Consider the following 27,341-nt stretch of genomic DNA (forward strand, 5'->3'; position numbering starts at 1 on the left):
CACGACTTAACGCTCAGGATTCGACGGTCACACCAGTGTGATCCAGTCACATGATGTGTCATGTGAGTTTTCAGGTCAAATACGTTGATATACTATGGTCAAAAAATAATCGTCTCGTGAAAATCTAAATTGTCAAAAACAGCTGAGGACTCTGAAGGGTTGAAATTTAACATTATTAGAACAAACATCTAAGTTCATATTTGTAGAGTTCAGGTGCGGGAAGAAAAACGACTTCTTACATTATGAAAGTTTTGTTTTAATGACGAGATCCTTTCCTACCCACATATATGATGCCTATTAAAATTCAGTATAACAACTGATATTACAGAAGTTTAAGGAAAAATTTGGACTTTAGATCCTAGTGAAATACAAATATAGTTACAGTGTAGTGTATGAAAGTAATACTTGCTGTACAACCTGCTATATGCTGGCTCTCATTCACAGCACTTTTCTGTTCTAATTTTAAGCCATTCTGCGCAGTTGTAGGAGAAATTGTCCTTGTCAATGAACAGGAGTCTGACTGTGGCAGCACACATTAGTCACAGTGTCTGAAAATAGCTTGTCGTTCAGATAGACAGCAGATAGTGTGGGCTGCAGCTCATCTCACACGGAAGATATCTCATTGTCTGGGGAATTTCATTTGAACGGCTTAAAAGATTCTTTTTGCTCCCTAGATTACAATCATTCTCCCATTTCATATTTTCTTGAAACTGTAGTCATGGTGCAAAAAGGATGGAGAAAAAGGCCAGACTGCAGATGATAAGGTTGACTGTGTTATAACACAGGCAAGGTTGCTCTGTCAGTCCAACAGAGAATGGTGTTTTTCACAGACACTTCGGATAACATTGACAAAGACAAAAAAAGCAATGGGTATAAGCCTTTGGCTGGAAGTGGGGGGAAGTTGGGATTTATTAACATACATCTTGAATTGTATAAAACAAAATAGAAAAAATAAGAAGCCCATAAAGTGTTTGTCTTAGTTAAACTGTTTTCTTGTGATGATTTGTGGTGAATTGTAGTAATTTAAGCATATTCCTTCTTCTGTTGCTGAGCACATGGGCTACATGTGTAATAATGGAAGAAGAAGTATTCAGATCCGTTACTTGAGTAAAACTACAAATACACAATGTAAAAATACTCCATAACAATAAAGTCCTACTTAAGTTAAAGTACAGCAAAATGTAGCTAACATATTAAAGTAAAAGAACTGCTTTGGTCCCTCTGGATGGATGAATTGTTATATATGACATGATTAGACGACTAATTGGCTAATGAAGCAGCATGTGACTGTTGTAACCGTTGGAGACTGTTTGAACTTCTTTATACAGCGACACCAGATACGTCTGAGGGGTGGTCCAATGTCAGTGGACAAAAGAAAAACAATATTCTGTTTTTAGACTTTATCTCCAATATGTGTGTGTGTGTGTGTATGCATGTGTGTATATATGGATATTTGTGTGTGTGTATATGTATGTTTGTATGTGTGTAAGAGTGTTATACGTTTGCATATGAAGTTACATACATGAAATACATACATAATACAAAATATTAAAGTTACGTGTGTATTGTTATTATTTGTATTGTTTTACATTCAATTTATATTTTTAATTGTGTATATTATTCATCTCATTTGACATTAAATGCTCTTTTAAAATATATAATTGGTTTAATTGTAGGCTACATTATTCTTGCTGTGATGATAGAAATATATATATATATATATATATATAACACATTTACATTTTTGTAAATGGGACATATAAATGAATGGCACCACGCGCACACACGAGAGAGAGAGAGAGAGAGAGAGAGAGAGAGAGAGAGAGATACTTCCGGTATGTCCGACCAATCAGCTGGTTCCACATGCGGACACCGAACACCGCATTCGACGCACGCGAGATCTGCAGCGGACACGCGCGATTGCTGCCGAGGAGGACGCTGGAGATCCTGCAACACACACGCACACACAGGCGGAACGGGCGAACGGGAATCGAACTGCGACTCCGCCACATGTTTTAAAAACCCGTCGAGCTGGACCGAAACTGCCCGAAGTGTCGCCGCTTAGAAAGCGCAGAGGAAGTCGTTGAAACAACCAGCGGAGACCGAGGTGTTGCTATGAGCCAGGCGGTGAAAGCAGCTCAGCTCAGCCGGTGAATTCAAGCGCAGCCAGCGGATAGCTAGCGTTAGCCTGTTAGCCACCGTTAGCTCAGGAGCCGCTCGCCGGGCACCTGCACGCCGAGCTGAAGCCGGCAACAGCAGAACAGCAGCAGCAGTCGCGGGGGGCGAACCCACCACCTCGCTAGACTACTACTTCCTGCTATTTTCCACGTTATTTAAAAAACCCACGCGGGCGACAGCGAAAACACGGGAGAGAACCGCGACAGGTTGAGGGTCGGGAGCAGCAGGGCGAAGCGAAGCGGTGTGTCCGCCAGCGGCCGTTCGTCATGGACAACACGCACACGAAGACGGTGGAGGAAGTTTACAGCTTCTTCAACGTGAACGAGAGCACCGGCCTGAGCTCCGAGCAAGTGAAGAAGCAGCGGGAGCGGTTCGGACCGAACGGTAAGGAAGAAGCTGGGGTAACAGCCATGGGGGTTGTTCGAAAACAAGTAGCCTAGCTGTTCTCTATCCCCCCCACCCCACACACACACCGGTGTCCTGCATGCACGGGCCACGGATCCCGAGGAGAAGCGGTTGATCGCGTCACGATGTGGGTGTCGAAATCGTGTCCTGACTCGTACCCTGACGCACCATCTTTTCTTTATATCTCACACGTGTGATCCTCCACCGCTGCAGCGTCACAGTGTTTTAACTTTTGATTAACTGCGTGTCCATCTTTCTTTCTTTCTTTCGCCCGTGGATCTGAATGGGGGGATGATCTGCAGAGCTGCCAGCTGAGGAGGGTGAGTGCACAGTTTAATATTTATATATAAATATATGCAAAGAGTCACCTGTTTTCATTCATGCATTTGTCAATGACTCACTTGTACTTTCTCTGTGAATGAAACTCTTTCAGGTAAATCTCTGTGGGAGCTGGTGATTGAACAATTTGAAGACTTGCTTGTCAGGATCCTTTTACTCGCTGCCTGCATATCCTTTGTAAGTATAATGCACGTTTGGGAACAAGTGGTTTGCTCAGTGTTAATTCAGCTGACATGTAGGGATTCGGGGCGGGGGGGCAGGTTAACTCACAATACGATGTGGAAAACGTGGCCCACGAGAACAATATAATCCCCAAAAATCTATATTCTCCAATACAACCATAACGATACATCAATATATCTGTCTTATATTTGTATAGAATACAAATTGCGGGTTTTGTGTGTTTAATCACAGCAATTTGGTGTACGGTTCACACTTTGACACAAACTGAGTTGGAACAATGTACAAAAATATGCATTTAGTCTCATCTTGTCGTCTTTTTAGTCTTAAACACACTGTTACTTGTCAATCTCTACACGTGCCGTCATTCTAATGTAAAATGACCATAAACTGACATAAGTCTAAACTATATAGATAGATCTCGATCTTTGGCACTAGGATATTGATAAATTCATGAGTCATGATGAATAAACAATGCCATGTCAGTATTTTGTCCCACCCCTATTAGGGTGAGTGCTAGTTTTAGCCAAATTAATTAAACAGCTTGTATTTAATTTGTGCACTTGTCTACTTGTGACGTACTTGTTTTATTAATCAAGATAAGTAGTTGAGGTCTGTGGGCAGGTTGTGACGCTCATATAAGTGTTCAACGCTCAAGATAAGTTGAGTGTAGGAGCAGTGTTTTAGTGCTGCAGTAGTGAGAGGGTGATTCACTCTGAGATCTTAAATAGATGAGCCTGTTTTATATCTTTCAAAATAGAATATTCAGTGTGGAGTGGGATTAAAAGAAGAAGAAACGTGGCCTTCTGCCAGTTGTACATTGTCTCTCTCCACCACCACCATCTTTCTTTTCACCGTTACACTGATCAGTCCAGTGGGTGTGATTTTTATTTTCTCTCCGCACAGCACTGTCAGCTTACAGAGTGTATATAGTACTTTTCTGATTGAGTCAGTGCAGACCACAGCTTTGCAGGAACGCTGTACAAAGTGGAGGAGAAAGGTTCCCAGAATCTGTCCGGGGACACAACCCAGATCATCTTTTTCAGAATTTTTTGTCTTAATTTACTTTGTCAGAGTGCAGATACACTCTTGCTCTGCTAACAAATCTCAAACGATTGCAGCTACTTTGAGCCTCTTGTTTCATGGAGATTATGTCAACATGTCAATAGTAAAGTCGTCCCAAGTTAAAAAGAAACGCTGACATGTTGTTCATTTTGAAACAGATAATTATGTCACTTTAACATGTTACTTTAACATGAGCATGTGTGTTTGGCTGTTAAAGAGTGAAAGTTACAGACACCCGAGTAGTTTGTCTCTCTGATGGTTGAATATCCCGGTGTTAATTTGCTAACTAAAATTCCATTAAAAGAAATCTCAATACTAGTGTGACAGGCAGGGTTCATGTTGTTATTGTGAACAGCATGACAATTCCACAAATGAATAGTCATAATTTGTAGTAAGTGGCTATCGTCAGTGTAGTTTATGTGACAGTGTCAGGTTCACAATCCCGTGGCCCTGTTTTTCCATTCTCAAGGCACGGCGACGACATCAAGCTATGATTGCAAAGCGTATAAATCAAAGGCTGTAGTGAGCAGCACGCTCTCAATCACACAAGCTTGTGCATTGACATTTATTTCAAGTACAAAGGCATAGACAAACATTTATTTAGACTTAACATTCAGTTGCTCAGGAACTTAATGTGTACAACGCCAATGATTTAGTTTGCTTGAATTGATTTTGACATTAAGTTGGCCATTCTTAAATAGGTTGGAGTAGTGGGTGGGGGTGGGGTGGCATTTCATATGACACAATTAACTCTTGGCACAGATTCTAAAAGAGGACAAAGTGGTTATTACATTATCGGTCTCTCTGACATGATTTTTTTTCAGCACACTGGGGCCTAGTTTCTGTATTACTGGCAGAGGCTTACTTGATATTTATTATGAATTATTAAATGATTGTTAGATGCTTAAAATCATTATGCCAAATGTGTAAAAGTCAAAGTGAGGTTCTGGCACAACTTCACATTTTAGCAATGTGAGTGGTAAAGCCACGTGGAGAAAAATGGCATTATCGTACCAAAACAAACATGATATTACCCATCAAGTGAATGGTAATGACTTGGAGCCACCTGAAGCTTATGTTATTGTGAACGTGACTATTCTATCTTCACTGCTAAATGTCTTTTCAACCTATTACATTCTGGCACTTTTATTATACTGTATTTGCATTGTATTCTAAGAACTTTGGTCATTATGATAGGACATAGAATCCTACAGAAGTGAATATACTTTCACTAATTTTGAGTTATTGTTTGTATGAGAAGGCTGAGATATAGTGTCAGACAAGGCTGGGGAAAAGTATACTTTGAAATCTAGTTCTCCCACATCACTAAATGCACAATTAGTTCAAAATAGCTTTGACCTTTCTACCTCCTCTTTGTTCCATTCATGTGGATGACGTACAGTGGTGGCCCACAGTGGACGGATGTTATCTGCTGCATGCTGTGGCAATTTAAGAAATATCTGTTGTATTAAGTAGCTAGAAATTCATATTCCGTGGAAATCAAGCTCCACAATTCACTTTTCAAAGCGTGTGAACGTTTCCCTTACTTAAGAAATCAGAGTTCTATCGCGCTCCCGTCGTCGCAGAAGCAAGCTTTGTCCCCTGGAGAAATGCAACAATAATGATGTGACACAACTGAATGTTGTTTTCAGCAAAGACCTCTTCATGTAGTCATTCTACAAGTGTATTAGTTAGTTTCATGCATGCAGTTACCTCAGGTTGGTACTTCAGTGCTCCCTGTATCTCAGTATAAGCAGTTATTTGTATTGAATTTAACTGTACATTTCTTTTCTGTCTTTTAGGTGCTGGCCTGGTTTGAAGAGGGAGAGGAAACCATTACAGCGTTTGTGGAGCCTTTCGTTATCCTACTTATTCTCATAGCAAATGCTATTGTGGGAGTCTGGCAGGTAAACACACTTTGCATTTTATAAAGCATCTGTGCAGTCGTTTTCTTCCATGGTGATATTTGGGAATGCACAAAGGTTATCAGCCTCTTACTGAAGGGGTGAACGAAATGTCTTTACTTAAATTTTTATCACGAAAGACAGACATTCAAAATTTAAGTGTCCCATTCGGGCCAAGGATAAAGCACACATCCCATTGGCTCCTCTCGGTAAACACACATGAAACCCAGTTTGCCCCACTTCCTCCTCACTAGATCCTCATTCATTAACCTACCCTTTCAGAGAAACTGTAGCATTTACCCTTTAACTGATCTGGGCAACATTTGGGCTGCCAGAGCGAAATATCTCCAGCAAGGAACTCTATCTCTGCCTCTGTGTTCATTTGTGCCTGCTGAGTCCAAGCTTTCCCCTGGGATTTACAGTGTCAGTTCCTTTGAGAAACAGTATTGATTTGTCAACATGCTCCTTAATTATAGTGAGGAAGCAAAGGCGGCAACAGTTGTGAATTCAGGGACACAGAAGAACGACTTATCTTTTCTTTTCTTTAGACCGGTACCCATGCCAATCGAATTAAAATGGCCCAACAACACTGTGATTGACATGTTCCTGTTTGACATGATTCATGGTTGTCAACATAGCTTTCTGCACTAATTCCTTATTGTTAGAGTTGATCCTCATAAGGTTTTTCAAATGTCTTGTTAATAAATGTAATTTTGTGATCTCATAAATGCAGCTTTATATCAATTACCTGATACCTTTCTTTTTAGTATCTGGTGTTTGATATATAATCAGTTTATTATATGTGCAAAATACATCCCTTGTTTCACACTCTAACAGGCTGGGGTCTATAAGCGCCCATTAAGGTAGTTTTTTATTACATTTGTCAGAGGTCAAAAGTACATCTCTGCGTGTGCAATGTCTCCTGGGATTAATCCTCCAATATACCAATTGAAGAGCAATCACCCTGATTTTAAATTACACCCTTACTTTCAAAGATGAGATCTTGTAGGTTCAATGTATCTGCTGCATCTCTTGTCTTGTAAATTACGGAAAATGCTGCTCGTCAATGGTGAGTTGTCAAGCAAATGATTGTTTGCCTTTGTTTATGCAAACAAAGCCCATATGATGTACAAGTGGAGGAGGTAACTGCTGTTGACTTGGCCCTACCTGTTTTGAATTTAGAATAGCCTTCCTTTGAATTGAACACTATAGTTTGTCATGCCTTCTCCAGCCTCCTTTAACCCTGTAAACCCTCACCTTTACTGGCAGCCATTTTAATGGCTTTGTGTCACCCGATGCTATCTCCTACAAAAGCCCATCATGTCCGGGGCTTGTGTTCTCTGTCTTGTCATGTCCGGATGAGTGCAGCCTGCCTGCAGCCTGCCTGCCTCCCACCCTCTGAGCTGCCACTAAACCTGTCCAATCTGAGACAAATCAGTCAGTCAGGGAAAATTTGGAGAAACAAGAGAAAAAATGTTTGGCTTATACCTGTGATTAAAGGGTTCATGTGTAAGAAAAACTATTGAATTTATACTGCAGACAAATAGGGGGCAGCATACCTATATCATGGGAAATAGGGAAATGAACTCCTCTGATCCTTTGCAATATGAGTGACTGTTCTATTAATACATTGACAAAGATGAAGTCACACCCAGTCGACCCAATCAGATAGCAACGGAAACTGTAGGAGATGAACCACGGCATGTAGAGGAACACGATTATAAAGTAATTTTCGAGTTTTGATGATTACCTTTAACTTTTTAATATTTTAAACAGAAATACTTAAATATTTCTCCTGTAATTTAAAGAAAAGTCAGATGTAAGGGTAAATCCAAAGCATCTTTGCCGGATTTGCTGTTGTGGCTTGTTTTGAAAAAGTTCATTCTGAGCCATCAGTGATTGTGGTTGATGGGTGTATTTTTTGTGTTGAGCCTTTTATAAAATAACCCAATGTTTACATATTTCTCCCTCGTCTATTCTAAACCGTGATGTGCACAGAGATTATTTGTCCTTTTGCTTATGTAAAGATTAGGCTAAGTCAGCTCTTATTAACTTGGCTGTAACTGGGTATCTGAGGACACAGTTGTTTTGATCTTTCTTTTCATCTTGCCCCTGTCTTATATTATAGTTTGTGTTTGTATGGAAATAACTCATTTTTAACCTTTTAATCCTATTTCTACTGTTCAGGAGCGAAATGCAGAAAATGCCATTGAAGCGCTCAAGGAGTATGAGCCCGAGATGGGGAAGGTGTACCGCCAGGACAGGAAGAGTGTCCAGAGAATCAAGGCCCGGGACATAGTGCCTGGGGACATCGTGGAGGTGGCAGGTAAGACTGAAAAATATTCTACTTGCACTCCTCAGATGGGATGAATTCTAATACTCAGAATGTTTTAACTTGCTTGTAAGTTATGATGGCAAGACGACAACAAAATCAATTGGAGAAGTCTGGGATGAATGTTTTCTGCCTCATGCGTTGATGTTATTCAACACGCAGATGCCATCGGTGACTGAAAGAGCTGCATAACAGTTCTGTAAACATCATCAACAGTGTTGTGACGTACGCTTCATGCAGTCTAAACACACACACAGCTGATCTCTCATCCTATTCATCTCCCATGACAATTTCCGAATAATTGTTGCACCGGGAAAGAAAAGCAGTTATGCAATACAAGAGCAGAGGTCCAGTCTGTTCCTGAACATTTCTTGGCTAACCTCAACTTGGACTGGGCCACATGTGTTTATGGCTTTTGCGTCACTGCTCCTCAATTCTCTTGTTTTCTTGCTCAGTCTGTCTCACTTGGCCTCTTTTCTCTCTGTGATTGGTTGTCTTTCATTCATTCTTTCTCTGTTTCTCTTAATTACATAGCTCTCCACTTTCTTTCTCATAAATTAAACAATGGTGGAAAAGAGTCACAGCGATTTTCACATAATTTAGTAAACAAGCCAAGTTCTCTCTCCATGGAATGCATGTTCCTAGACCATCAATGGATCGGAAATGTGCAACAGTATTTTTTGACACGAGATGTGAAACAAAAGCCAGCGACCAAAGATTCATCCAGAGTTCAGGTCCACAGCTACCTGTGCCTGTTGCACTCTGCAGCTCCCTCTGGGAACCCAGAAAAGACTGCTCCACTTGATGGGTCTTTGTCGCCTGGAGGGACTGAACTGATGATTCGAGCCCAACCCTGGACTTTTGGGGAGCAGCCCCACAACGCTGTAACACGCTGATGTTAATTCTCGCAGTGGCTCCTATTTTGAGAACTCAAGTGAAGGACTAAGTCATGACAAAGAGATATTGTACATTTATATGTTGACACAAGACATCCTCAGTGAGGTCACTCAGCCACTCTAAAACAATGGCCTTCTGTTCTTTAGTCTGCATCACAAATTACAAAGACATCAGTGGTTGTATGTAATGTTTACAATATGGCAAATTAGTGCTTAAGTTTAGTTAAGCATAAAAAAATACTGTACAAAAAAGATAATTGAGGAAGCCTGTCGAAAATGACAAAGCACCGTCTGCAGCTTGTTGTAACACTGCAGAGACTAATGTTCACACTTTCAGCTCAAGAAAAAACAAATGTAAAACACTGAGCAATGAACGTGCGAACCCACGGACATCTTTTTACCAAAAGCCTCATTATCAATTAGTTTTGAACGGACAATATTCAAAGTAAGTACAATTTTTGTAGTCTGCATTTTCATACTCAAATTTAACAATAATCTGAACCACGGTTGGACAAGAATTGGAAATGGAATCTGATTATGAAATACAGTACCCAACAATCCTGTGAGCTTTTAATGCTTTAGTTTGCTGATGTCAGTGAACAACAAACCACTGTTGCTTACACCTCTTGCTCCTCTCTGGCAGAACGACATCTCAGCACTGACTGCTGCACTTGACATTCAGAACGGCTGTCTCTGTTCCAGCAACTATTATGCCCTATTCAGAGGCACGTGTGCCAACTTAAATGTTTTAGTTGGACAGCATCTGAATCAAACTAACCCATCTGCATTATATACACAGTTGTAGCATCTGATTTACTGTCTGCAGTAAAAAAAAAAGATAGATGGGCCTCTGCGGTCACATAAGTAATGGGGATGGAGCTGATTAACAGATTTAAGTTGCACAGTATGGATCTTTCTCAAAGTGTAATGAGCTTGCTTAGCTACATTTACTTTTACAAAAAAACCATGTGCGCATGTGTTTGTGTTAGCCGTGGCAGGGAAACCAACCGGGAAACCACTGAGTTGCCGTGTGCAGCCTCATGATGCATGTGTGTAATGCCAGGCTGCAAAGTGTCTTGTCAGACCAGGCATATGGTTTATATCCTGGGAGTACTTTTAGATCTAGAGCTCTGATAATTTGCTGTCACCAGCAGGGCTACTCCATCTGAGTAGTAGTTAAGTGGTTAGTGGAACCCTAAGTCAGATCTAAAAAAAAAAAAAACACAAGTTATACCCAGAAGACATGCACTCTCTTGTCTTAAAAGCTTATAAAGATTTTCCTCTGCGACATGTTTACTTTGCTGTATTTGCTTGCGTGTCACATTTGAGTGTTGAAAACAGTTGGATTTGCTGCAATATAAATTTGGTATCATTGATACAGTCTGTGTCTATCTTTGGGGCCAAAGCATTAAATGACACACCTGCTTCCTTTTGTGGCAGAGTGGCAGAGTTTTGAGTGTCTACCTTTAGCAAATGGCCATCAAGCACAGTCTTTACAATGCTTTTTAGGATGCATGTCAATTTGGTGCATTCTAATTCTTCTTATTTTAGCGAAAGTTCAAGTCCAGTTGACTGTCAAGTTAATTAATAGTGTGAGGGGAGAAGAAATTAAACATAATGTTGAATTTAAATTGACCTAAACAGAATTTACCCATGCTCTGTTAGTGAAGGTTATGTATTTGTAACTTTTGTACGTTACATCACTATTAAGTCTCCTGAACTGAAGTCCACCTACGGTCATTGAATGTCAGTGGGTTTCCTTGACTTAACTGGTCATGCAGTAGCTTGACGGGTCCCATCACAGTCGGCTATATCGAAAATGTTAACTTCCAGGTGCTTTTTACTGCCACAGATTTTGACACTTCAGCTCATTTTAGAGGGAGGGTTTGTCATTTTTCTCTACAGTAATGACTTTATCTTCTTGGTTGCGTTACCCACATCACAATGACTCAGTTCCACATCCTGTCTATTGTGACATTTCATTAAAATATTCACTTTGTGAATCTACTGGGTCTATTTTTGGCCGGCACTCTAAGACACGTCTGACAATCCCCCTTTAGTTTGCTTTTGTTTCAGCCTGCAGTGGCTTTTTGAGCTAGAGGTTCTTAGCTGCCAAAGTGATGCCCTTGACCCCTGTAGCAGGAATGTCCTGTGCATAAGGAATAAAGATCATTTTCTTTCCCCACTTGCTTTCTCTCCCGTTTGATTAACTCTTGCTAGTTGAATTTAAACCTAGATGTGCATCACATTAGTGACTAACCAGCTCTTTTGTTCCTGGGTTGTGGGTCTGTCCTGTTCTGGGTTTAGGGGTTGGGCAGAAAGACAGGATGTAACATTTAGAAAGGGTACACATTCAGTCCCATAAATAATTTGTCGTCCAGACGGCCACATGGCCAGAGTTCCTCTTAGGTTTAAGAAGGTACGATAGTCTGCTATTTGTCTCTGTCTGTCGCTTGCTGCCTGTCTGTTTCACTTTCGTCCTCTGACACAGCATAGATACAGAAATGATATAGCATACAGTATGTTGGTGCCTGTAAAGGTTTGGTCTTGGGATTTTTCCATTCATAAGAGGAGTCTCTCGAGGGCTTTAGGACCTCATGGAAGGTCCCAGAAGGCTGCGAGCCTACGTGCTAACACATCAGCGAGGCTCAGTCACTGGGAGAGAAAATATACAACTCCCTTAAGGTCCTTTTCACTGGACCCCCCATGATGAATAGTTGGGTGCTGTGTCAGCATATCTCTAATTTAAAATGCTCCACTCCATGTTATGATGTTGACTTGACCTTAGACTGTGTTATATGGGATAGTTGTATCTGCAGTTCACATTTCCTGAGGTTCTTGAGTTGAGACTTCACTCTCCGTCACATTTGTGTAGGTGTTTGGTCCATGGATAGGATAACAGGGAGAAAAGAGGGGCTGCAGATCCTGGATAGAGTCTGAAGACAGCCTGAGTCTTTACAAGCAGATGGGGTGTTATCACTCAAGAGTATGCAGACTGACATTTGTTCTTCACTCAAGGGAGCAGATAACACAGATAAAGTCCTTTTGTTCACATGAGAGAAGGAAAGGTCCCAGAGGCTGTTTGCTGTTTCCCAGGAAAGTTGGAGCTAAAAAGAGCATGTTTTGTAAGATGAAACGAAAGGATACTGTCACTCTCAGTTGGAACAGCTGCAAATTCTGGGTCTGCAGAAACCTGCAAAATAACTGTTTGGTTATGTCTGCATATTTGGCAACATAAATATAGGATAACTGTAATTTTCATACATTAACAATTGCAGCTGTATGTATATTTGTATATTAGAGCCATTTGTGACAGTATCTGAGGGTTTTTTGATGCTGGTATTGGAACATCTGTAACGTGTGCTTGAAACATAATAGGTTTATAATTCCAAAAAGAAGTAGGTTTATTTTAATGGCCTTAATGATAAAAATGTCTGCCACACCATGTTCCCAGTACACAGTGATGGGGAGTAAATATGGAGGTGTTTCACTATCACTTCAAGTGGAAGGTTTTCTAATTAGGGACTTTTTGGAGGAACCTTCCCACAAGGCTTTGAGTCTTTTATGATCTCTGCAGGTTACTCGTGGGCCCCCAATGCTCTGCCTGCTCCTCTCCTCCACTTTCTCCAGTATGTTAAAGGCGACATGTAGTTTGAAGGCAGACAGGTGATGAAGTGGGTTTGACAGCCTCTCTCACCTCGAAGACCAAATTTGGTCGCACAAGTCAGTACAGTTCAGAAGCAATGTCACTCACCATGAACTCCGCATTACCACATGTTACAGTAACAAGATAATTATTTTCATAGTGCAAGCAAAATGTGAAACAATTCAGCGAGGCTTAAGTTTTATCGGCTGCACATTTCTTACACATTTCTACAATTTCCTCAGTCCAGGCTGTATTAATAGCTGAAAGCTGCCATAAACTCCTGAGAATGGGAGGGATGAATGAACAATCTTTAAACAAGGACACATCACTCTGTTTCTATTTCAATACAAATGACGTAAAGTGGGTTCTCCTCGCTTAAAACAGAAGTTTTTTTTATCATCCCCATCCCCTCCCCCAAATCCAGCAGCTCGTTTGCAACTGATCAAAATAGTTTTCCCATTTTTGGACGTGTGTTTTTGCGGGACTCATCTAATCCCTCTTCCCATTCTCTCCTCTCTTCCTCCTCCTCCCCCCCTCCTCGACTCTTCCTCTCCACTCAGAAGGGCACCGCAGAGGCCCTTGGGTTGGTTTACATGTCTGTCACCACTGTCCACAGAGAGATCTCTTAAGAGCCTCTGGGTCATCACTTTATATTGCCTTTGCCTTCAGCCTTTCAGACTGCATGATGTCGCTTACTGTAAACTGAAAGTAATGTTTCATTTTGGTGCAACAGCGGAATTTTCCATTGTGCTTTCGAATTTCATTAAAATGTCACATCAATTTTGGGTGCTATGGGGACCCATAGCTTGTCTAACTAATATTGTTGAGTATTATACAGGGAGCATACAAGACTTAAATGTACGTCAGTCTTCTTTTTCAATTTTCTCCCTTGCTTTTTCGATTCCTCATCATGGATGTTAAGAAATACAAAACTTCATGTTTGTATTTAGCCTCATTGTATATCTCAGCTACACACGGGTGATAGTATGAATGCATTTTGAAAGCAGATGTGCACAAAGTGGTTTGAGTTTTTTTTTTTACTTTTAAACTTCAACCAAGCCACAAAGCTGAAAGGTTCATTATCAGCTCTTTCTATCTCTCCACATCCGACCTGAACTGTGCACGAAGACATACAAAGGAGTCTAATTGTCTGATTCCCCTATTTTCAGCAAAGCTGTTAAACATCAGTGCTTCAATCTGTTTTCTGCAGAAGAAACACTTGTTTGGAGTCTGGTGTTTATCCACATTTATGTTTGTTTTTACAAGGGATCGATAAAGCCTCTTGTTAGTGGGAACAAATGAGCAGCAATCTATTTGTGCAGGAGATGAGTTGAACATTAACAATATTTGAATGCATGACTCTCTCTCTCAGCGTCTCCCCAAACGAATAAACTCAGTTTGATTATTTTATTACCCCCGAGAGGCCGTAGCTGGAAAAACAAAGCGGTGGATTGAATTTCTTAGATCTAAGCGTCTGTGTGTGATGATTTTTGTTTATTGCTTTCATCTTAAAGTATTTTCTCTCTTCATTAAACCGAACTCTCATTTTACGTGTCCTTTTTTTTTTACATGTGGGAGATTTACACAACACTCTGCCTTTTTTTTATTGCTTTGAAAATTGTTTGTACAATCTCAAAGTTAACTTAATCCAGTTACACAAGGTGTCACCCACTTGATGATCAGTTGTCATTTAAAGATGCTTTTAAGTTGTTAAGAGGTACTTAGTCGTCTCCTTTGCATTTCTGTTTCTCTCCACAGTTGGTGATAAAGTGCCTGCAGACATCAGGCTGACTTCTATCAAGTCGACCACACTGAGGGTGGACCAATCCATTCTTACAGGTAAAACCATTTATACATTCTGCCTTTTTGTCTGTGTCAGCCTCTGTCGGGTCATGTTTCTGTCCCTCTGTGACCTCACCATCATCATACGGCCTTTATTCCTTCTTCCTTTTATAGCTCAGTTTTAAAGACATGTATAATCTGTGTTTCTTGGCTTCCATCTGAAGCAACTCGCCTCTTCAGTCACACAAGAATAAGCACTTTGCCACTTCCTTTCCATGCAGATGATCTCATTACACCCTGCAGTCATGGCTGCTCAGTCAACACTTAAGCAAATAAAGAGAGGCAGATGAAAGTAAATGTAAAATAGATTAATCTATTGATGGATAATTTGCCAGTGAGGTAAATGGAAAATAGTCAGGGAACACTGAAGGATGTCTAATGCACGAGAGAAGGGGTTTATGTGAATCAAGTCCTTAAAACTCTTGTCCTGCTCTGCTGCCTTAATTGGAAGCAAATTCCATGGGATATTTTCAGAGTTTCTGCTATTTTTCCCCTCTTCTATTCCCCATTCATGGCCATGCTGCCCGTCAAAATCTCCCTGCCTTCCTCTATCAGAGCAGCACAGGCCTTGCACAGTTAATTACACAAACACACACGGTGGAAACACAGCATCAGATATGGTGTTTTGAAAGCCACCGGCAGTGCAGCATTTGATAATTGTCAGGCCTGTTCAGTCAGCTGCAAAGCCTTTTCCACGCATATCTGCCCAGAGTACCAACCAAAGCATCGCAGCTACCACTTTGCTCTCCTTGCGTAGGTGCTTTCCCGACGCTCGCTCCTCTCACATGTTTTGTTTCTTCTTCCTGCAGGAGAGTCCGTGTCTGTGATCAAACACACCGACCCTGTGCCCGACCCACGTGCTGTCAACCAGGACAAGAAGAACATGCTCTTCTCTGTGAGTGACTCACGAGACCGTTTTCCGCTGCTCAGTTATTTTTTAATGTTTTTTTTTTTTTGTAAAAAGAAAACCCTCTGTCAGCCTGACAACACCTATAAAGGCAGCAATGTTTTGCCATCCTCCTCTTCCTTTGTTATTCATCTCACCATCCTGCCTCACATCCACTTTAGAATGACATTAAATTGGACAACATATAATTATCTATTACGATCCCTGCTTTTTTCTGTCTTGTATAAAGAAATATACAAAATGGTGCATGTCTGAACAGATAGTGTCCTCTGCTGCTTAGTCATTTAATTTGTTGAAAGATTTTCATGCTGAACACCTTCAACCACAAAATAGATTTGCATTCAGGCAAATACTTTGCCATGGTCTGTTTCTAAAAAAATTTGATTAGGAAAGTGACGTATTTACTTTCACTGCCTGTTGATTCATGCTGCATGTTGAATCTCCTCAGATATGTTGTTTAACTAGTTTCTCCCATATCTCAAGAGGCTCAATGAACATGGTTTGTTTTCTTCTGTCGCTGCTTCACAGGGCACCAACATCGCAGCCGGTAAGGCTGTCGGCGTGGTGGTGGCCACAGCTGGCAACACGGAGATCGGCAAAATCCGAGATGAGATGGCAGCAACGGAGCAGGAGCGCACACCGCTGCAGCAGAAGCTTGATGAATTCGGACAGCAACTATCCAAGGTTATTAGTGATGATAAATGAATCCCCCACTCTGTTATTTCACTCTGTGACTTTTTGTACTTTCAATGTTAATAAAAACAACCTCAGAAATATCTGTTTGTTCAAATGTATAATGTTGATTTTCAGGTCATCACCCTGATCTGCATTGCTGTGTGGCTCATCAATATTGGACATTTCAATGATCCCGTCCATGGAGGCTCTTGGATTCGCGGCGCTGTCTACTACTTCAAGATCGCGGTGGCTCTGGCGGTTGCTGCGATCCCTGAGGGTGAGAGCTGGAGAGCTACACAAACGCAGCCATGTCCTTGACACACTGTTTGCCCTGAGAGGCTCAATTATTATTCTTCTGTTCAGACTGCTGAACAGATGGTTTAGAAAATCTTATTTTTCTGTATTTCACGCTGGAGGGACAAAGGATAGTTGTTTCACCACTTGAGTAAAATGAACCATCTCTGTATTATATCCATAATCTCCTCTGTTGTATGTCTTAACTCTCCTCTCGTCCTCTTTTGTTGTCGTCTCTCTCCAGGTCTGCCTGCTGTCATCACGACATGCCTGGCGTTGGGAACACGCCGCATGGCTAAGAAGAACGCCATTGTCCGCAGCTTGCCCTCTGTGGAAACCCTTGGCTGCACATCTGTCATCTGCTCTGACAAGACTGGCACACTGACCACCAATCAGATGTCTGTGTGCAGGGTAAGAAAACTGGCTGAGACAAAGAGAAACCAGAAACCTCTTGTTTTGGGAATTGTCATCATAAATCTATATATACACCACACACCACAATATAGAGAATAAAATACTGTTTCATTTTAAATGGTTTTGGAATGAACCATCCTAACCTGCGAGCTTTAGCAACTATGGTCTGTATGTAAGAAATCTCGTGTTAGATTTAAATTTTAAAGATAGACAGTTTTAACAAATTAAGATTACAATTTCCATAAAAAAGAGGTTATAATAAACAAAATTATGAGATATATTTTGTCTTGACTAAACATGTCAGCCAGATCTTCATAAATGATACAAGTGAATTATACCTTACTGTTTCAAAATAAAAGGTTTGTCCAGTTTAGTGGCCTAGGTTAATGGTTCTATGCATTTAACTGTTAGACAGAAATCCTTTATTTACCCACTTAGGGCACTGTTGCTATGGAAAGCAGTAATTTAAAGTCGGTTCATTAGCCTTCAAATTTCAGCTCAGTTCACATGAAATGAAGCAGACATTGGTTAGCTTATCTAACAACATGTAAACCGTGTAAATGTTAGCCTGCAGCTAGTAGAGCCAAGAAACTTCAATGTCTTCTTGCACCACAACAGCTGAGAGTTTCTGACTAACATATTAACTGGTTGATATGATCTAAATTTAACAATAATTGTGTCATTAAACAAATGATTAATAAAAAGACAGAAAATAACAAACAGTGAGCACGATCCCAGTCTCACTCACGCATGACGCCTGAGGATTCAAACAGAAGTTGTGTAAATTGTGTATTACAATTTATGCTGCGTTAGACGTGGACTTTATGTGAAAAGAGCGTAAAGGCGATTTCAGAGAATGCGACCATGACACACTCGTTAGTAGGAACTCTCATGCTAAATTCAATCCAAGGTTTCCTAACAGTTTCTGGTCTGTAACCCAGTAATTAGTATTTAAGTAGTTATAGCCACTAAATCGTGTTGACGCCACCTTACATCCTCCTCAGGGAACCTGTACAGTTCGCAATGCACAGGGAATGTATCATACATACATACATGGAAAGAATAAAGCCTGACTCCTTTCCAGTCATATGAGAACTTTTCATGTGTAAATTGTTCTCTGAGTAATAAAACAGCCGTCACAGCCCTTTTCTGACAGCAGGGATTTATTGAGCACTGAGCGCTGCTGACGTCGAATAGCTAGTAAAGGATAATCAGGATTTATTCTTACAAAGGCAGAGATGAAATAATCAGAAGTACTCAGGTGTGTGTGTGTATTTATTTTGTCATCCCACATGAGCATGATTTACTTCACTAAATTAACTATTTAGTGTATATAATTTACCCCTTTAGCGTTGCCTCCCTGTTCCTTTTGTTCCTGTAATTGTCTGTTTTATTTTGTTTACCCTCCTCCTCGCTCCAGCTCCATGTCTACATCTTCCTCAGCCGTTTATCTCGTTGGTCTTCTGTCTCCCTCCTCCTCCGCCTCCTCCTCGCTTCCCTCCTCATTCCGCTCTCCTCTCCCTTCTTGTTCAGGCAGCATGCTGATCAGTATGCAGTAGTTAGTCACTTGCAGCAGAACCAGCAGTAGAGTTGCATAACTGACCTTGCATTTAAAGTCTCTCTCTCTCTCTCTCTCTCTCTCTCTCTCTCTGCTGTCAGTCCCCTCTGCCTTCGCTCATCCTGCACAGTGTTTTTTAACGTGAACATTATATTCAGTAATTTTTGGAAACCATTGGATGCTATTTTTTGGAGTTTGTTTCTCACTGACAGAGAAATTTGTTCTTGATGCATCTGTAACATCCAATTTTTCTCCATGTCTGAACAAGACCGGATTAAAACAAGTTTTCCTGAGTGACTGAATGTTTCTATTCAGTATCTGACTCCTGGTGTTGTGGGTCAGACCACAATTGACATCACTGCTTTTTGAAGTCTTGCTGGTGCCTGAGGGGAGTTCAGCCATAATGCAAGCTCATCGCTCTATTCAGATATTTCTATTTTCATCACTTGTGCATCTCTCTCCTGACCCTCTCCATTTCTTTTTTTATATGTGGTGCTTCACATGCAGGAATGTAACGATTAATGGTATAACATCAAAACACCTATTGTGTTGTTTTCCTATTCAAATTCGAAAAAATGTGACATAACTAGTCCCCTCACACAAGATATTAGAATAATCAAGGTCAAACCTTTTCCGCCTCAGTCATTCACTTCAGTACAGTTTGTATTCATGAGGAACTCTGCATCTGCTTTGCTGTAAAGGTGACATTTATGGACCCCCTCCTCCACCACAGTACATATCTGCTTTGGCTCAGCATTTCATTGCTTCACCCTGTTCTATGTTCAGGTCCTCTCATGTTGTCAAATCTTTCCCGTGGATGGGAGGCTGCTGCCACCTGCTGGATGCAGGGTCTCTCAGCCATTGGCTTTAGACCCAGAGACAGTGAATGTATAATGTGTTAAGTGCTAATAGTTTCTTTTCAACTTTTGTATTTTTAGATGTTTACCCTCGACAAAGCAGAGGGGGAGCACTGTTCCCTCAACGAATTCACAGTCACAGGCTCCACATACGCCCCAGATGGAGAAGTGTGAGTATTCAGTCTTGACCTTGTGTGCTTTAAAATCAACATTTCATAATTAAAATTAGGAAATAACAAATCTAAGCCAAATAAAAAAATGTATGTACATTACTGTGCATTTGTGGCTCACTACATCCTTTCTACACCTGTATTTTCTTTAGGTTCCGTGATGGCAAGCCAGCCAAATGTTCCCAGTACGATTCCCTGGTGGAGCTGGCCTCTATCTGTGCTCTCTGTAATGATTCCTCACTGGACTATAACGAGGTTGGCAGCGAATAGTTTTTGCATGTTAACTGAAACGACACCCTCCATGTTTCTGTTTTTGAAATAACCATTTGTGTGCGTCTGTCCCTCTCCAGACCAAAGGTGTGTTTGAGAAGGTTGGCGAGGCCACGGAGACGGCTCTCACATGCCTGGTGGAGAAGATGAACGTGTTTGACACAGACGTCAAAGGCCTGTCCAAGATTGAGAGAGCCAACGCCTGTAATTCTGTACGTAAACCTTCAGTTCCTCCAAGTCTCTTTCTCCTTCTTTCATTATAGGAGGAAGGAGTTCTAATCACTGTTGTGTTTTGCTGTAACTTTAGGTGATCAAGCAGCTAATGAAGAAAGAGTTTACCTTGGAGTTTTCCAGAGACAGGAAGTCTATGTCTGTGTACTGCACTCCAAATAAAGCCCGCTCCTCTGCTGGCAAGATGTTTGTTAAGGTGAGACATGGACACAACGTAAAGAGTTTTTTGAACATTATTCCTGCTACACCTCACAACAAAGTATTTTTATACCAGAAATGTTTCACTTACCCTTTCATTTCCATTTCCCTGTTCATAGGGTGCACCCGAGGGTGTGATTGACCGGTGCACACACGTCCGTGTTGGCAACAACAAGGTGCCACTGACCCCTGGCATCAAGGAAAAGCTAATGTCGGTCATCAGGGAATATGGAACTGGCAGAGACACCCTGCGCTGTCTGGCTCTGGCCACCCGAGACAACCCCATGAGCAAAGATGAAATGGTGTTAGAAGACTCCACCCGCTTTGTTCAGTATGAGGTAAGAGCTGGGAATGATTGATAAAGTCTCTGGAAACACTCGGCCTCCAGGTTCCTTATCTGTTGGGATTTTGTTAAACTGCAGTTATATTTCTTTTCTTTTTTTATCACCCAGACTGATCTGACGTTTGTCGGCTGCGTGGGCATGCTGGATCCTCCCAGGGCCGAGGTGGCAGCTTCGATTAGACTCTGCCGTCTCGCAGGCATCCGAGTAATTATGATCACTGGAGACAACAAGGGTGAGGGACTGTGCTCAGAGAATAAGAGAGAACACCTAAGAGAACACATTATCATTACACAAAAGAGAATTGCTCAAATATCCTCTAGTTAAGTACATGTGTGCATTTCCAGGAAGCCTTAAGAAGTAAATGTTGTCCTCTCCTTCATACTTTAGGCACGGCGGTGGCTATCTGCAGACGTATTGGCATTTTCGGTGAGGAGGATGACGTCTCCAGCATGGCTTACACCGGCAGGGAGTTTGATGATCTGTCCCCTACTGCACAGAGAGAAGCTGTGATCAAGGCTCGCTGCTTTGCTCGTGTGGAGCCTTCACATAAGTCCAAGATTGTGGAGTACCTGCAGTCCTACGATGAGATCACAGCTATGGTGAGAAAAGAGAGAAGCTTTTGAGTCCTTGATGATTGTCTCAAGCACAAACATTCATTTTGCTGGTATAGATAAATACAGTTATAGAAAAAATGCTGAAAATCATACGGTGATGGTTCTTCACCCTCCCCTCAGACCGGCGATGGTGTAAACGACGCTCCTGCTCTGAAGAAGGCTGAGATCGGCATTGCCATGGGCTCCGGCACAGCTGTGGCCAAGTCCGCCTCCGAGATGGTGCTGGCCGACGACAATTTTTCCACCATTGTTGCTGCAGTGGAGGAAGGCCGAGCCATTTACAACAACATGAAACAGTTCATCAGATACCTCATCTCTTCGAATGTGGGCGAAGTTGTCTGGTAAGGATGAGTAGTTTACACAAACACACTCGCATAGATCCTCTGTATAACTCAGGCCGTCTGACACACACCGTGCTTCTCCTGTGTGCAGTATCTTCCTCACCGCAGCTCTGGGCTTCCCTGAAGCTCTCATCCCCGTTCAGCTGCTTTGGGTCAACCTGGTGACTGACGGTTTGCCTGCCACCGCTCTGGGCTTCAACCCACCGGACTTGGACATCATGAGCAAATCCCCACGTAACGCCCGCGAGCCGCTCATCTCCGGATGGCTCTTCTTCAGATACCTAGCTATTGGATGTAAGGAAGGAAACTTGGATCATTAACTGTAGAAGGAAACTGTTGATAGTGTGTGGGCTGTATGTGGCGCCATTTTTTTACTATGTGGGCTCAACAAGTGAAAGAGCATGATATGAATGTAGAATTATTGTCGGTAGTCACTCGAAAACGCTCGCATGTAATCACAGCTTGCCGTCTTCAGTCGGTGTCACTGTGTGCATGTGTAACTTTCTGCTCTGCCTCCTCCAGGTTATGTGGGCGCTGCCACTGTTGGTGCTGCCGCCTGGTGGTTTGTTGCTGCTGAGGATGGACCAAGGATTACCTTCTACCAGCTGGTATGAACTACGACCAAGCAACTTTTAATTCAACACACTTGAACACAAGAAATGCTCCATCTGTGTGCCCCCCAAAATACTGAATCATTTTTTCACTTCTTACAGAGCCACTTCCTTCAGTGTGGTCCAGAGAATCCAGACTTCCAGGGTTTAGACTGTAAAGTGTTTGAGTCCCCTTACCCCATGACCATGGCTCTGTCTGTGCTGGTCACCATTGAGATGTGCAATGCCCTGAACAGGTTAGTGAGCAAGGCATCTTTTAGCTCATAATTCAGCAGATCCAAGTTCCATGTTCAGCAGGTTTTCTCTATAGACAGCAGAAATAAATACAAAATCCTAGAAAGAGTGAGCTGCTGAACTTCAGATCTTTACACTTTTATATGCTGCATGTTTTGACTAATGTTTTGTTAGTGTAACTTCAAGTGTGTGCTCAAACATCCAGGTCTTAATTTCCTCTTCCACACACGAACCATAATGGATAACAAACATTGCAGAACTTGTGAGTTAGGTCTCTTGCGTGAGTTTTTAATAAACATGTGCATTTGTCCTTGTTTCTTAGTGTGTCAGAGAACCAGTCCCTGCTGCGTATGCCTCCCTGGGAGAACGTGTGGCTGCTGGGAGCCATTTGCCTCTCCATGTCTCTTCACTTCCTCATCCTCTATGTGGAGCCTCTTCCAGTGAGAAATATTTCTTTTTACTTACCGGACCGAATCTCTACACAAAGTCTTTTACTGAAATGGTTGCTTTGCTTAAAGGCAGCTTAAACATCTCTGCTCGTGTTTAGTTAACATTGCATAACACTGGCTGCTACACACACTACATGACAGTTCAGTTAGCTAGTAGCTACCTCAACCTGGGAACAAAATGCCTAAAGGACACGTGGGATAGATATTTGAGCAGAGGGATGCTCCATGTTTGACTTCTTGTGTTGACCCCAAGTCAAGCTCATCAGCTGGAAGTGTGGGTGTCCCTCTCCTCAGCGGTGGGGGGACAATTGATGATGAGTTTGGAGTATTTTGCTGTATTAAGCACTGAAGCTGTTATTTAGTGTTAAATTATTGTAGTTAGGTTTTATTTATTTGTTTTTGTAAGGAAGTAAACTTGAGAGTTTTACACTTCATATTTGCTTGATAAAGTTTGTGTTGCGTTCTTCTTTCCAGATCATCTTCCAGATCTCCCCTCTGAACCTGATACAGTGGCTGATGGTGCTCAAGATCTCTTTGCCCGTCATTCTACTGGACGAGATACTCAAGTTTGCCGCCAGGAACTACCTGGAGCCGGGTAAAGAGCTGGAGAAGCCTGCCAGTTCCAAAGGCTGCTCGCTGTCTGCATGCATGGAGGGAATCTCCTGGCCCTTCGTGGCCTTCTCCCTCCCCTTGGTCCTCTGGATCTACAGCTCCGACACTAACATGGCCGACATGTTCTGGTCCTGACTGACTTGAGCACAACCTCGACCTTTCCACGCCCCTCCCCCTCCCCTTCCTTACCACCATCACGTCACTCTTTCCTCCTCCCCCCTCTCTCCTCCCTCTCTGCCTTTCCCACATGTGCATAGCTAGTGTGTGTGCGCGTTTGTAGAGCTTGAGTGTGTTCTTGTGCGTGCCTGCCGTGTGTATAAGAGAAGGACCAACTTTAACACATAAAACATAACAAATAATATAAGGTGTTAACATTGAGAAGTAACCTGTTTTGAGTCGGTATAGGATCTTTGAACGGGCGAGGCTTTAAATGCGAGTGTCCGAAGACCATCACTCCTATAGCTGTGGACTTTGTTGCTGGTTATGAAGGAAATATACTGTCGCCATTTATTTTTTTTTCTTTGTCAATATTGCCTTTTGAGGTTTATATTTTTAATGATTTGGGGAATATCTTATGTCTTATGTCACTACAGTAACAACAGCAGATTGTTCTTGCTAAGATTCCCTCATGAAAAGAAAATTTAAGATACCAGAAAATCATTGATCTGTACAGAGAATGAACACTATTTTATGCAACTTTTTTTTTTTTTAAATGGCTTTGTAAATTGTTTGACCAGTGTGGCTTAGACATACCGCCTTGATTTATTTTCTAATGTTTACCATTGTGTCTTCAGTATAAACTGAGAACTCTTTGAGAGAGGACGACCTGCGTGCGACACATGAGGATGGGGGTTCGAATGCTCCACTTAAATGAAAAGAAAAAAAAAACGAATCATGGAAATCAAAAGCCGCATGTCCCGTGACCAAGCATGAACTGTATATGGTTTATCATTTCTAATTTAATTGTATATGTCCCCCTCCTTTTCCCATTGTTAGAGTGTAAATTAACTACATGGATGGTTTTTTACTATTATAATTTGAAAATAAGCCAGTTTTTCTGCACTGGGCAGAGCACAGCTACCTCAATATGACAAAAAAGATTTTTTTTCCCGCTCATCTCTGGATGCTTGTTTCTTCAATGCTCAAAGCGTAACATCTGAGGTGTGCCCCGATTTGCTTGTGCAGAAAACAAAGAACACAATCTTCCTCCACTCTAACACTTTTAAGGATATATATTGTTTGTATTGATGATTATTATTTTTTTTGACCTTCATTAACTTTATTTGTTTTTTGCTTTGGAGACAGAACTGAATGGGGATGTCGTATGTTAATAACCATCTCCATGGCGTTTGATTCAAAGGACGATGATATTGAAAAAATCTTAAGAAAACTAATAGAAGTGCTCCAAATGAACTTGGAATGCAAATAAGAACACAAAATGTTGTTTTTTTACTTCAAGGAAAAACAAATACACTCTTGAACCCTTTGAATCAAAGTGTTTTCTGTCTTTATTCATGAGGCCAAATGAATGGTTTCCTACATTAATCGCATTCCAGTGTTTTTGTATGTGCATATGATACTTGAATACAGATCATTTCAGAAATATGAATGCTTCAGTTTTCTTGGCACAACATGACGGGACGGGGGAATTTACAAAGCAGTGAAACGGATCACGTGTGTATTTGACTTAAAGGCTTTAAAATGTAGAGGTAGTGCTGGGTGTACCGTACTCTGGTTGTGTGTGTATTCATGTAGGATCAGAGCCCATACAGTCATCTGCACTTATCCTGAGCATATTGTATGGAAATTTCTACAAGTGTGAGGAACATCCACACACACACCGTCCCGCTTGTTTAAATAAGCATGTGTTTGGGGTGACAGAAGCCTGGGTTTGTTTGCACTGTTTGTTTTCCACTTAACAACAACCGTGTGCTTTCTCCCTCAATGCTTTCCATTGGCTCCCCTGTCACTTGAGTGAGTATCCATCTTTTTCATTTCTTAATTGTTACCTCGAAACCGTAGAATCCAACGAAACAAGAAGAAACTCCTTGAAATGGCTTTGGCGTTTTGAGGGAAATAATGTTTACCAGGTAACTTAAAGGCATCGGGGTCACGGAAGAGAGTTTAAACTGTTGTTCCCAGTGCATTATGGGTAGCCAATCCTTAGAGAGAAACTTGGCCTGGATGTTGACCACATGCCTCCACTGTGAATGTCACCGTGTGCTGTTCCTTTCACCACTCTGACACTTTGCTTATAATCACAAAGCGAAATCCTCTTTCTGATAATATGGTAGAAAATGTTTTGAAATTTTAAATTGTTTATCAAATGTATTCTGTACTAACTCATGTCTTCTCTCCCTCTTTAGGTTGGCTTTCATAAAAAGTTTAAACAAATTTAAAGAGTGGGCTCCGAGGCTGGAGTCGTCCGACCATCCGGCGTCTGTGCTCACTCTAAACTTCACACACCTCTGACACCATGATGACCAGCAGTGTGTGTGTGTGTGTGTGTGTGTGTGTGTAACGTTGCACCAACAACACAAAAGAAAAATACACGTTTTCACAGTAATGAGACCAAATGCATAAGGGTTGACATTTAAAAAAAGTGGTTGGGCTGGAAAATCTTCCCTGTGCCCTTTGTCCCACAACACACACACACCACACACACACTCCACACACACACATTCCCACTTCTTAACACACCTATACCTCTGTGTGCAGATGCTAAATCAATATGACACCGTTTCCAGTTTTTTGTGTGCAGGGAAGTAGTCGTCACCCTCCTCGTCCCTTCTTGCATGAAAAATTTGTCTCAGAATTTCATGGTAGCTTAGAGAATCTTTGAAATAAAATAAAAAACACTGGGTTAAATGGTCTTAGTTGTACATCAAGTGTACGAATATGCATGTGTTTCAGCTGTATGTAGGCTTTGCAATTTGTATTTATAGATTCTAATGTATAATACTCAAATAACGTTAAGGTTTTAAGATGACTATATCGTAGATATAAGGGGAAAAAATCACTGTTTTTATTGTAACGATCTGGGTAATTTGCACAATATTTAGCGACGAGAAAGGACCCGTGTTGAACTTGACTGCGCTACGATTATTTTCGTAACTTAATATTCTCCCCCCCACCCCCTCTTTGTTAACTACTGTCGGCCAATCACTGAACCATTCACATAGATGAATAAGTCCTTTTCTGAGAGGACGCTACAGACACTTTGATTCATTGGTAATCCTGCAATACAACAGTGTTTTCTTATTTCCTCTACATCATCATCATCATCATCACTATATATCTTTATCAACTGCTGTAAAACTGTGATCTAATGTGGGGGGGGCCTGTGCAGCTCCCTCAGCAACTCCTGGTCGAAGAACAATATTAACTATATGTAAAAAGACGATCATTGTTATAAGATAAATAATAATGATTGTACATGCATTTCTGAGGGTTGTGGTTTCAGGTAAATAAAACTATAGTATTTGATTCATGTCTCTTTTGTTCTTTGTAGTTATGTGAATGATGCATCATTGCATGGTCAATATTTAGTAACAATAACAATATAACATGTAATACACAGATATTTAGAAAGGTGGATATTTTTTTGTCTGCATTTGGTTTTGACTACTTTGTATTTTAATTCTTGGAGATTTATTCATGGATGTTTAAGGGACTGTGCAATTTGCTCCAGATCCACATACGAATCTGGAGTTTAAATGTGTGGTTTAAATGTGGTTTCATGAGGGGACGGTTGGGCCTCTAGTTATTGCAGCTA

The 27,341-nt window shown here is 41.3% G+C and overlaps 1 protein-coding gene across 1 annotated transcript; it reads left to right on the plus strand.

Moving 5' to 3' along the window:
• The first annotated feature begins 1,862 nt into the window (after positions 1-1,862).
• On the plus strand, positions 1,863-25,171 carry atp2a2b (ATPase sarcoplasmic/endoplasmic reticulum Ca2+ transporting 2b). The gene is made up of 23 exons (XM_035184326.2): positions 1,863-2,562; positions 2,886-2,903; positions 3,017-3,099; positions 5,970-6,074; positions 8,259-8,397; positions 14,704-14,784; positions 15,597-15,682; positions 16,223-16,378; positions 16,505-16,646; positions 16,908-17,074; positions 19,574-19,662; positions 19,815-19,917; positions 20,013-20,144; positions 20,240-20,359; positions 20,481-20,699; positions 20,814-20,937; positions 21,093-21,304; positions 21,440-21,660; positions 21,752-21,954; positions 22,183-22,268; positions 22,374-22,507; positions 22,828-22,945; positions 23,429-25,171. Exons 1-23 carry the CDS (start codon positions 2,445-2,447, stop codon positions 23,699-23,701), a joined length of 3,129 nt encoding a protein of 1,042 aa, XP_035040217.1. The 5' UTR covers positions 1,863-2,444; the 3' UTR covers positions 23,702-25,171.
• The last annotated feature ends 2,170 nt before the right edge of the window (positions 25,172-27,341 follow it).

This window comes from Hippoglossus stenolepis, chromosome 18, assembly GCF_022539355.2.
Source record: "Hippoglossus stenolepis isolate QCI-W04-F060 chromosome 18, HSTE1.2, whole genome shotgun sequence".
Taxonomy (NCBI): Eukaryota; Metazoa; Chordata; class Actinopteri; order Pleuronectiformes; family Pleuronectidae; genus Hippoglossus; species Hippoglossus stenolepis.